The sequence below is a fragment of the Myotis daubentonii genome, chromosome 1, assembly GCF_963259705.1.
Source record: "Myotis daubentonii chromosome 1, mMyoDau2.1, whole genome shotgun sequence".
In the NCBI taxonomy this organism is placed as follows: Eukaryota; Metazoa; Chordata; class Mammalia; order Chiroptera; family Vespertilionidae; genus Myotis; species Myotis daubentonii.
This window is the reverse complement of record NC_081840.1, coordinates 96,461,317-96,474,033: the sequence shown is the minus strand read 5'-3', so window position 1 is coordinate 96,474,033 and position 12,717 is coordinate 96,461,317. Positions and strand designations below refer to the sequence as shown.

Genomic DNA, 12,717 nt, shown 5'->3' with positions numbered 1-12,717 from the left:
TCATTTCCAAAATATACAAAGAACTCATACAACTCAGCATGAGGACAAATAATCCAATTTAAAAAATGGGAAAAAGACCTGAATAGACACTTCTCCAAAAAGGACATTCAAACATATGAAAAAATGCTCACCATTGCTAATCATCAGAGAGATGCAAATTAAAACCACAATGAGGTATCACCTCACACCTGTCAGAATGGCTAGTATCAACAATTCAACAAATGATAAGTGCTGGTGAGAATGTGGAGAAAATGGAACCCTTAACACTTCTGTGGGAATGCACTGGTGCAGCCACTATCGAAAACAGTATGGAGGATCCTCAAAAATTAAAAATGGAACTGCCATTTGACCCGATAATCCTACTTCTAGGAATATATCCTAAGAAACCAGAAACAACAATCAGAAAGAATATATGCACCCCTATGCTCATAGCAGCATTATTTACAATAGCTAAGATCTGGAAATAGCCCAAGTGCCCATCAGTAGATGAGTGAGTAAAATGCTGTGGTACATTTACACCATGGAACACTACATAGTTGTAATAAAGAAGGATCTCTTACCCTTTGAGATAGCATGGGGAGACCTGGAGAGTATTATGCTAAACAAAATAAACCAGACAGATAAAGACAAATATCATATGATCTTACTTATATGTGGAAGCTAAGGAACAAAATAAACTATTGGAAAAATAGGACCATAGACACAGAAGCATGAAACAGACTGACAGGTCTCAGAGTGAAGGCAGGAAGGAGGGCTGAAAGAGATTAATAAAAGAACTAATATGCATTTATGCATAGCCCATGGACACAGACAATAGACAGGGGAAAGCATGGGGTGGAGTGGGAGATGGGTGGAAGGAGGTGAAAGGGGGACATCTGTAATACTCTCAACAATAAAATAAATTTTTTAAAAATCTCCCAAAAAGTAAAGTCCAGGACCAAATGGCTTACTAGTGAAATCTACCAAACAGTCAAAGTTTTATTTTAAAACAAAAAACTGAAGAGGCAATATTTATTTTTTTAAATGCACACACTTTAATATTATTTTTTAAATTTAAATTCTTTATTGTTTAAAGTGTTACATAAGTCTTTTCCCCTAGTGAGCTCTCCCTGGCTGCTCCCACTCCCCAGCACATGCCCTCACCCCCTACTGTTTGTGTCCATTGGTTATGCTCATATAGAAGAGACAATATTTATTAACATTTTATGAGGCCAACATAACTCTGATACCAAAACCTGGCAAGGGTAACACAAAAGAGTAAAACTACAGACCAATATCTCTAATGGATGTAGATACAAAAATCCTAAACGAAATATGAGCAAGTAGACTACAACAATACATTAATACAATATGTCATGATCAAGTGTGGTTCATTCCAGGGGCACAAGGATGGTTCAACATATGCAAATCAATCAATATAATACACCACATTAACAAAACAAAGGATTAAAATAATATGATCTTATCAGTAAATGCAGAAAAAGCATTTGGTAAGATAGAGCATCCATTTTAAAACACTCATAAATAGGTAGAGAAAAAAAGTACCTCAAGTAATAAAGTCTATATATGACTAACCCTCAATGGTAAAAAACTGAAAGTTTTTTTGAAAACTCTAAGATCAGGAACAAGACAAGGATGTCCACTTTCACTTTTCTTATTCAACACAGTACTCAAAGTCCTAGACAGAGCAATTAGACAAGAGAAAGAAATAAAATTGGAAATCATGAAGTAAAATTGTCACTTTTTCCATATGACATGGTTCTTTTTTAAAAAAAAATTAATTTTAGTGAGGGAGGAAGAAGGAAGAGAGAGACAAAGAGAAACATAGATGTGAGAGAGATACATTGATCAGTTGCTTCCCGTGTGTGCTGAGACTGGGAATCGAACTCCCAATCTAAGTATGTGCCCTGATTGGGAATCGAACCCACGACCTTCCAGTGCATGGTACGTCACACCAGCCAGGACTGACATGATTCTTTATACAGAAAACCCTAACGACTTGACCAAAAAACTATTAGAAAAAAAATACGGTAAAGTTGCTGGATATAAAATAAATGTACAAAAATCCATTGCATTCCTATATAGTAACAATGAAATTTCAGAAAAGGAAATGAAAAAAAAATCCACAAGAAACAAAAGCATTCCTTTTGTAATTGCAACCAAAAGAATAAAATACCTAGAAATAAACTTAAAGCATTAGCTGAAAACTACAAAACACTAAAAGAGATTGAAAAAGACACAAAGAAATGGAAAGATGTTCTGTGTTCATTGATTAGAAGAATCAACATAGTTAAAATGGGCATATTACCAAAGTAATATACATATTTAATGCAATCCCCATCAAAATTCCAATGCATTTTTAAAATAAATAGAAAAAAATCACCAGATTTGTATAGAACCACAAAAGACCCCGAATAGCAAAAGCAATCCTGAGAGAAAAGAAAAAAGCTGCAAGTATCACACTCCCTATCTTCAAATTATACTAAGTGGCAATAATCAAAACAGCATGGTATTGGCAGAAAAACAGACCCACAGACCAATGAAACACAATTGAGAGCCTACAAATAAAGCCAATAAATTTTTACAAAAGAGACAAAAACATACAATGGAGACTGTGGTCCTAGAGAAAATTTTATAAAAAGCTTATGCACAGCAAAAGAAACGACCAGTAAAACAAAAAGGCAACCAACCAAATGGGAGAAGATATTTACAAATAACAGTTCCAACAAGGGTTTAATATGCAAAATATATAAATTCAACAACAACAAAACACAATCCAATTAAAAAATGTGCAGACACTTCTCTCAAGACAACCAATGGCCAAAATACTTACGAAAAGATGTTCAACTTCACTAGCTATTAGGAAATGCAAATCAAAACTTCAATAAGATACCACCTCACGCCTGTTAGAATGGCTTTTATCAACAAGAAAAGTCAAAAGTGTTGGGGAAGTTGTGGAGAGAGAGGAACCCTCATTCACTGTGGGTGGGAACCATATGATTTCACTTATATGTGGGATATAAAACTGAAAACAACAAATAAACAAACAAAAACTTATAGACAAAGGCAACAGTATGGTGGTTAGCAGAGGGAAGAGGGAAGGGGAGCTAATGAAGGAGAGAGGGAGTCAAGTATATGGTGATGAAAGGAGATTTAATTTTGGGTGGTGGGTACACAATGCAATACACAGATGGTATATCAGAATTGTACACTTGAAACCTATATAATCTTATTAACCCATATCACCCCAATTTAATAAACATAAATTATGCACAGTAAGAGATTAACAATGACCAATAATGAAATAAAACAATAATATACTGAATTAAAGTTTTATAAATATGGTCACTCATTTCAGGAGATCCCTTGCTGGCATCTTTGTAGAGGGTCAATGCAACATGTTGCCATCAATCAAACACATTTCTGTTCATGTTTTCTACCCACAGATTTAATGCCTTTTCCACCTTTTTTTTTAAAATTGTTTTATTGCTTAAAGTATTACAAAGGGTATTACATATGTCTCCTTTTTTTTTTTTTCCTGCCCTTGACAATCCCCTGGCCTTCCCTAACCCCCAGTGTTTTATGTCCATTGGTTATGCTTATATGCATGCATACAAGTCCTTTGGTTGATCTCTTACCCTCTCCTCCCGCCCCCCAACACTCCCCGGCCTTTCCGCTGCAGTTTGACAGTCTGTTCGAGGCTGCTCTGCCTCTGTATCTATTTTTGTTCATAAGTTTATAATGGTCTGTATTATCCATAAATGAGTGAGATCATGTGGTATTTTTCCTTCATTGACTGGCTTATTTCACTTAGCATAATGCTTTCCAGTTCCATCCATGCTGTTGCAAATGGTAAGAGTTCCTTCTTTTTTACAGCAGCATAGTATTCCATCGTGTAGATGTACCACAGTTTTCTAATCCATTCATCTACTGATGGGCACTTAGGCTGTTTCCAGATCTTAGCTATGGCGAATTGTACTGCTATGAACATAGGAGTGCATATATCCTTTCTGATTGGTGTTTCTGTGCCTTTTCCACCTTAACTAAGGACTTATCATGCACTATTGCCTGTAGCTTTGGTAAAGTTTGATGTGTAACAGCAAAACTAGCACAAATTTTTCTTTCTTCGCAATCTCACGATAGATTTGTTCTTACCATAGATCTTAGCAACCTCAGCATACAATATTTTTTTCCTTATTAAGTTGAGCATGTTCACCTGCCCTTAATGAAGCACTTTATAGCTTCTCTTTGGCATATCCGAATTGCCAGCATCACTACCCTTGCACTTCAGGGCCATTAATAATTAAAGTAAGTTACTTGAAAACAAGCACTGCAATACAGCAACAGTGGGTCTGATAACTGAAATGGCTAAGTGACTAATGAGCAGGTAGTATAAACAGCATGGAGACAGCAGACAAAGGGATGATTCATATCCCAGGTGGGACAGAATAGGATGGTGCAAGCTTCACCACACTATCAGAAAGGTAAACAATTTAAGACTTATGAATTGTTTCCGGAAGTTTTCATTTAATATTTTCAGACTGTGGTTGACAGCAGGTAACTGAAACTATAGAAAGGAAACCACGAATAAGATGGGGGGGACCTACTGTAATATAGGTTTTTGTTGTTGTTGTTTAAATATATTTTTATTGATTTTAGAGAGGTAGGGAGAGGGAGAGAGAGAAGCATCAATGATGAGAGAGAATCATCGATCGGCTGCCTCCTGCATGTCCCCTACTGGGGATCAAGCCCACAACCCGGGCATGTGCCCTTGGCTGAAATCGAACCCGGGACCCTTCAGTCCACAGGCCAATGCTCTATCCACTGAGGAAAACAAGCGAGGCCTATAATATAGTTTTAATAATAATATATATTAAAATAACCAGAGAATACAATCAAACTTGTTTATTCTGCAAAAGAAATCAGTTCAAATTGTTTGGGGGTCATTAGTTGAAGTGTTTCCTCAAAAGAAGAAACTTTTATCAGAAACACTATTAGTTTATGCATTCTATTATCACATATTCTTTTAAAAAATCTTTTCATTGTAGGATTCTCTTCCTAGGCACCTTACTGTATTATATTCCCTGCCTTTGCAGCAGCTAAACCAACTTCTAGGCGCATAATGTGTCAGAACAAGTATTTAGACCAGAAAGAAGTGAGGCCATCATGCACATATATTAAACACATTTGCCATGTTTTCCCTTGGGCACAGTAAGGCAGGGGAAGGATAACTACTATTTTTAAGACCAGGAGTTGAATGGAGAGGATAGCTATACAATATAATTAGGGCTTGCAATTTCAAAACCCTATGGAAGCTAGATAGATAGAAAAATCTTGTATTCTGTCAACACTAATACTTCTTTCTTAGCTGTGTACTCTTGTCAATTAGACGGTGTATGCCTATCCATTGGAATAACTATGGCATAAGACTTTATCTGATGAGTGTCACATAAAATGCCATAATTCACAGGGAGAGGTGATCATCTCAGCCTAAGGCAGCCAGGGACTCACTCCCATGAGAGATAATGTTAAAACGACTCCATGGATTGGCTGGAATTATAGTGCAGCAGAGGATGAAGGCAGGAGCAGTAGATGGAGAGAGATGACTGTTGAGAGCACAAGGCATATTTAAGTTTAGGTGATATGTAGATGACAGGGCTGGGAAGATGACAGCGTGACACTTCCATGCTACTGTTTCTGCCTTCATCCTCTGCTGCACTATAATTCCAGCCAATCCATGGAGACGTTTTAACGTCATCTCTCATGGGAGTGAGTCCCTCGTTGGCCGTAGGCTGAGATGATCACCTCTCCCTGTGAGTTATGCCATTTTATGTGACACTCATCAGATAAGCTTTATGCCATAGTTATTCCAATAGATAGACATACATCATCTAATTGACAAGAGTACACAGCCCTTAAAGTGAGAAGACTGAGCACCCCTCTCTCTACTGTGAGAAGTAGTAGCTTGCAGTAATGGTTGTCCACTCACCTCTCCCAGGACCCAACCCTCAGGTGGCCTCCCACATGGACTCTGGCTTGGCCCTTAGACTGTTTTGGCCAAGGGACCTGATGTGATGTGAGCAGAGGCTTCAACAGCACTTCCATACCAGGGCTGCTATCTCTGTTGCACTCTGGAAGGCCACTAGAATGGCTAGCTTACTGGAGGGTAAACAATGACAGGAAACAGAAACAGGTTCACCCAGCTGCACCACTGTGCCTCCCCCGCCCCCCAGGCCAATAGACTCCAAACTACCAGACTGCAAAGATCCACCAAGCCAATAACTGGAACAACCCAGCTAACCACAAAATTGGGAAAATAATAAATGCTTGCTGTGTTAAGCTATTACGGTTTCTGAAGATGTTAGGGGAGGTGTTAGTCATTATACAGAATATCTGGCACACTGCATTGTTCTGCAATGAGTAAAGAATTAATGAAAGCTTAACTCTGATCATTGAATTCTGTCTTAGTAAACTATAGTATTTCTAAGCTAAAAATCGCAATATTCTATATTTTTTTGCATGGGTTTTTGTTTTGTAGAATGAACTAGAGGGCAGCATATATATATTTTAAAATATATTTTTATTGATTTCAGAGAGAAAGGGAGGAACATCAATGAGAGAGAATCATTGATCAGCTGCCTCCTGCATGCCCCACACTGGGGATCGTGCATGCAACCCAGGCATCGAACCGTGATCTCCTGGTTCATAGGTCCATGCTCAACCACAGAACCATGCCAGCTGGGTGAGGGCAGCATATTTTAAAAGCTAGAGTATTATAGTTACACAGATGTGGATCTGAAACTACAATGCACCATTTACTGTCTTTAGGTCCTTAGGTAAATCCTTCAATCTTTCTGTTTCCTTTCTATAAAGTGGATAAAATACCACCAATCTCACAGTATTAGAGATAATATATATTAAATACAAAATATATTATCTGGCACATTTTGACAATAACCAAGAGATATTATCATATGCAGCTGACCCGTGAACATGGAGGTTAGGGGCATCGACCCCTGCTCAGCCAAAAATCCATGTGTAATTTTTGACTCCCCCCAAACTCAGTTGTCCCTCAGTATTCATAATGGATTGGTTCCAGGAACCCTCCCACACATGGATAGCAAATGTTGTAGATGATTGAGTCACTTATATAAAACTAGAGGCCTGGTGCATGAAATTCGTACACAGGTAGGGTCCCTAGGCTTGGCCAGTGATCAGGGACAATCGGGGCCTTCCTTCGTTCAGTGCCTGGTGGTCAGTGCACGTCATAGCAAGTGATCAAACTCCTGGTCTCCCGGTGGAACTCTCGAGGGGACACTTTGCATATTAGTCTTTTATATATATAGACTAGAAGCCCCGTGCACAAAAATTTGTGCACTGGCAGGGGAGGGGGTTCCCTCAGCCCAACCTGTGCCCTCTCACAGTCTGGGACCCCTCGGGAGATAACCACCTGCTGGCGTAGGCCTGCTCCCCGGGTGGCAGATGGCACGCCCAATCCCGCAGTGTCTGCCCTGTCTCCCCTGGTTGCAGATGGCAGGCCCGGATCCCGCAGATCCCGCGCTGGGGCAGGCAGCAGCTGGGGATCTCGCTGCCGCCCGCCCCACCCACCCCGCCCAAGACACCGCAGGCCTGGATCCCACGCTGGGGCGGCCGGCCTCTCAGATCGTGCTGCCACTCACCCTGCCTGCCCCACCCAAGACACAGCAATCCTGGATCCTGCACTGGGGCGGGTGGCACAGCGGGATCTGCCTGCGGTATGCAAATTAGTTGCCATCTTTGTTAATTTGCATATCGTGCTGATTAGCCAATGGGAGGCGTAGCCAAGGTACAGTCAATTACCATGTTTGTCTATTATTAGATTAGATGGCATAGAACAATGCATACACATCTGCCTACTCCAAACATTAAATGGAAAATACTGTTTTTGATCCATGGATGATTGAATCTGTGGATGGGAAGCCCGGGGATTCAGGGCTGATTATATATTTATTGAAAATATCCACATGTAAGTGGAACCCAGGTAGTTCAAATCCATGTTGTTCAAGTGTCAACTGTACATAAATATTAATTTGCAAATGAGCTTGAAGTAGTTCTCTCTAAATCTGTGTTTTTTAATATATTTTTATTGATTTCAGAGAGGAAGGGAAAGGGAGAGAGAGAAACATCAATGATGAGAAAGAATCATTGATAGGCTGCCTCCTGAATGGCCCCTACTGGGGGTTGAGCCCACAACCCAGGCATGTGCTCTTGATCACAATCGAACCCGGGACCCCTCAGTCCACAGGTCAATGTTCCATCCACTGAGCAAAACCAGCTAGGGCTAAATCTGTGTTTTTACACTATTACCTCTTACAACTGAAAGCAGAGGACTGACAAGTGTGCCGATACATGGCAAGGGTGGGAAAGGTGTGAAGTGATATGTAGATGAAGACAATTCAGACGCCTTTAACAATTTAAAAATCTTGGCTTTTGTTTATAATATTCCTTAGCATCTCTATTTTTTAGGGGATTTAAAAATTTATTTATCTTTATCCTGAAAGTATCATAGATGTTGCCTTCGCTTGTGGGTTATTTTCCCCATTGACTCCCTCCTCTCAGACCTTCACCACCCTACTCTCTGTATCCATGAATAATGCATATCTGCATGTAAGTTCCCAGTTAATCACTCCCCAACTACCTCCTTACCCCCTCCTTAGCATCTCTAAACTGGACATTTTTCCTTCCAATACAGATGAGCAAGTTAATCATGAAGCTTAATATTTGGAGCTGCTCATTCAATGGTTATTGGGGGGGGGGGTTGTTAAGGGAATAATAAATCATTAGAACACATAACTAAAAAGATATTTAAAAAGATATAAGTTGCTTAGAAACTTTGAATAATTCACAGCTAACGAGATTATTTAGCAAAGTCCAGATACTGTTAATGGAGTAAAACTACTTAGCACAAATATATGCTTTTACGTCCCCTCTCAAAAAAAAAATGTAATGGTTTACAAAAATATGACATCTGGAAAGCTTCTTGAATATTAATCAAAGTACACTATGAATCCCTTTGTGTCCAACCCATTGAGCCTGTTTAATATAAGGGTTCATGCTACCCCCCACTAATTATCAGGCCATGCTAATGCAAATATGCTAATTTAGGATAAAAATAATAGTTTTGAAGAAAGCAACAGAAAGAAAGACATCCTCTTCCATGTCCAATTGCTCACCTAGATAGGTTCCACTGTTGTTACCAGCATAGTCAGCATCTTCTGGATGGAGTGTAAAAGCATACAGAACAAAAGCCAAGAAATAAAGCAGAAGTTAGAAGCCCAGCCACAGATGCAAAAAAATAAATTATTTAAAACAATTATGTGAAGCACAGCAGAGAACAGCCCTCACAATGCCACTCTTAAACATAAAACATTTTGTTTTATATTTAAGTTTAAAGTAGCATTTCAAAACATCATGCAACTCCTTTTCAACCTTCAGAGGTTCCTTGTTGCAGTTCCAAGAAAATTATAAAAGACTTGCCTGAAATGTTTGTAACTTTCACAGTTAAGGGAATGACAACATTTGATCCCCCAAGTAAATTTATTTTTGTAAATCAGGCTCTTTGCTAATACGTAAAACATAGCACTTATTTGGCTCACGGGATTAGACAGCAAGATTAAGGTTAAGGTACAGCCTTTCTTTTGATAAGAAGAGATTCTGTGCTGGAAAGAAATAAAGGCATAATATTCCTATATTTATTTTGGTTTAAAAATGAACAGATGAAAACATTTAAAAATAAACAATGTGCTATTATTTCTAGGAATTAAATACTGGGTTATTTATGTCTTAAAAACTTCTAATCTTCACAACAGTATACTTCTAGAACTAACAGTACAGCTTGTGCAGAAATCAAGTAGGTGAAAAGATTCTCCCCACATCCTTACGTTAAAATAAATCTTTCAATATATTTAAATAACATTGTTTTTTTCATTCACCTTTATCTGAGACCTCAGACAGAGAAGAAAACAATGTACTGTATGTGAAATAACTTTCTGTATTTCTGCTATAGGAAGCAAAAAAAAAGTACATTCCTTTCTAAAACAAAGTCAAAGCATGACTTTTCATACTGTAATGTTAAGCTGGAAGTTTGAATGTACAATAATCTTCTATAAACTGCTTATCTTACTATATTTAATTTAACCCCAACACATATGTATACTAAATAAAATTACTAGGCTATGCAGGGAAGCTTTTATACATGTACCTTTAATTTCCTCTGAGAAGCACAAAGGAAAATGAGAAAGAAAATGATTAAATATGCAGAAAATACAATTAAAGTAGAAAGACACTACAACCAAGGGGGGAAAAAAATCCACCTACCACACTCAACTGTTTCCTCATCTTAGAAGGGCCAAAGGAAAAAAACAATTGTACTGTAAATATTTTAAATTATTTGTCAACAAATAAATAGAATTTATGAGAAAGCACATTTTAGACTGCACTATAGTCTTGGTCCAAACAGAATGTACATACTTAAGCAGTGAAAACATAAAGCCTTTATATGGCTTACTAATACACCTCCAGGGGAAAAGGTCAAGTAAAAAAGTCAGCATTTTTGCAAACTAATGCCCTCAATAAGGGGATCATATTTATTTTTCATAGAAGAGTTCTGTCTGTAAACTAATCTGTCTGTTCAACACTGAAGATATTTCATGATAAAAATAGCAAAAACACACACACAAAAAAACACACAAACCCAAACATTTTAGATATAACCAATTTTCCCCTAAAGTGTTTAAATATCTTATAAACTGAATAATAGTCTAACAATTATCAACTTATTACACATGTAAAATGAGTCAAGCAGAACCTTTTATATTCATTCTGTCCATATACTTTGATGAAAGGTATTTTTAAAAGTAATCCTGAACAATTCTTAAATTACTAATAGGACAGTAAGTAATTTAAGAGTCAAGTTTGACTTAGGAGACTCACCTTGAGGTAAAGGTAGAAAAAAGAGCTGGCAACTTAACAGAAGCAAAATCTAACCTCAAGTCAAGGTAGAACATATTTTGCTACATGACCTTACAGAGCGACTGGGATTGATCATAACAGTTCTCTGCTCCCTTCTGTCTCCAAACTATAGATTGGCAGTCAAAGAAAACACTGAGGAGAAAGTGTGTACCATGTTATTTTTACTTTCAAATACCTATGCGTCCTCAAACTGTACTGGTTCTATTTGAACAGTATTAGCAAAGTGACAAGCAAACCATTATTATTCAGGTTCATATTATGAGGTGCCCACATTGTGAGCTCACTCATACTCATTTCTTAGTAGCTCTGAAAAGCAAGGTGTATCTAAGCAAATTATTAGAAAACAAGCAATAAACAATGTGGTATGGGTTAGCCAAGCCAAGCAAGTAGGCATGATGAAAATAATCCAAGCGGTGCTTAAAATTGATTAATCTCAACCCCAAACACTCTGCCGTAAAGTAGACTGTTAAATAGTATATTTTCTGACAGGAACAATAGGATAGATTGATTAAAGAACCAGTGCCATGTACAGCAGGTGATAAAAGTCATGTCATAGACACACACACACAACCCCAAAATTAAAACACTTAACTCACAATAAAAATAAACATCTCTAATTTACATTACATATAGTATATGTGTATTTCACATTCTAAGAAAAGGTCACGAATATACTGCACAAATCCTCAAAAAGAGTATTTCCTCCATGTAATACTTAAGTAGGAAGACAATGGTATTTAGCTTAATAAAACACACATGCGTATCTCCAATACAAAGTATCTTTGGACATTACCAGATATCCCGTAGGAAAAGCAAATGAACATTTCCTTACACTTACCGATTTGAACAAAGAGGGAAACTACACAAAAGGTTGATCTTGGAAGAGAGTTGGGATGCTGGCATGATTCTTACTATGGTAAAGCACTTTTCTGTATACATTAAATGCATAAACTTATTTAATTCTCCAACAACTCTATGAGGCAAATACTATTTTCCCCATTTTACAGAATCAGAGATATAGAGAAACGAAGGTCTTAGAAGTGGCAAAACTGGGATTTGGGCACATGCAGTTTGGCTCTAGACTTGAGTTTTCAATCACCATGCAATACTATCACATCAAAATTGCCTTTTAATTTCTTCAACTTCAAGCTGGAAAATAGAGATGGGGGAGAAATCAAGGGAAATACATTTCTTTTAAGTTTCCTGTCTACTCCCACTGCCTGCCACCAGGCCAGCCTCTTGCCCCCCAAACCCGGCAGCTTCAACCTCTCACATGTTTCTCCTGACAGGAGGGTGGGGCTGGGCCAGCTTCTCTCCCCAGCCTCGTCAGGAATCCACTCTCTACATCTTCAAGCACTGAAGAGCAGGATGGTAAAATTATAAAAGGCAAAGAAAGGCCAACAGGTCACAAAGAACAATTTTGTTCTCTTCAGAGAATGGAGTGGAAAAGCTCTCGTGAAAAATATTTCGTGCAAGACAGGGCAGGAGAGCTTTCCCAAGCTGCTGGACATTACTCTGAAGGAGACATGTCTGATATCCTGGACAAGTAGGGAAATGGTGTCTATGTAGGTGTGACAGGGGCAAAGTTAACTCACCACCCTAGGTATGGCTTTCTTATACTCCCGTATCTCCCTGCACTGCAATCTCCCCTACAAGTCTGCAATAATCCATGACCACTGACCAGACCCCTAACCTTAATCAACTCTT

General features: G+C 38.3%; 1 protein-coding gene across 9 annotated transcripts in view; it reads right to left on the bottom strand.

Moving 5' to 3' along the window:
* MPP7 (MAGUK p55 scaffold protein 7) overlaps positions 1-12,717 on the bottom strand; it is a 356,856-nt gene that overhangs the window by 64,311 nt on the left and 279,828 nt on the right. For 6 of the 9 annotated variants that reach the window (XM_059711505.1, XM_059711486.1, XM_059711532.1 and 3 more), the window contains one exon: positions 9,213-9,251. The exons of the other annotated variants lie outside the window; for them this stretch is intronic. In XM_059711505.1, coding sequence (XP_059567488.1) covers positions 9,213-9,251 — 39 coding nt within the window. The remainder of the gene's footprint in view (positions 1-9,212; positions 9,252-12,717) is intronic. 9 annotated transcript variants of the gene reach the window in all.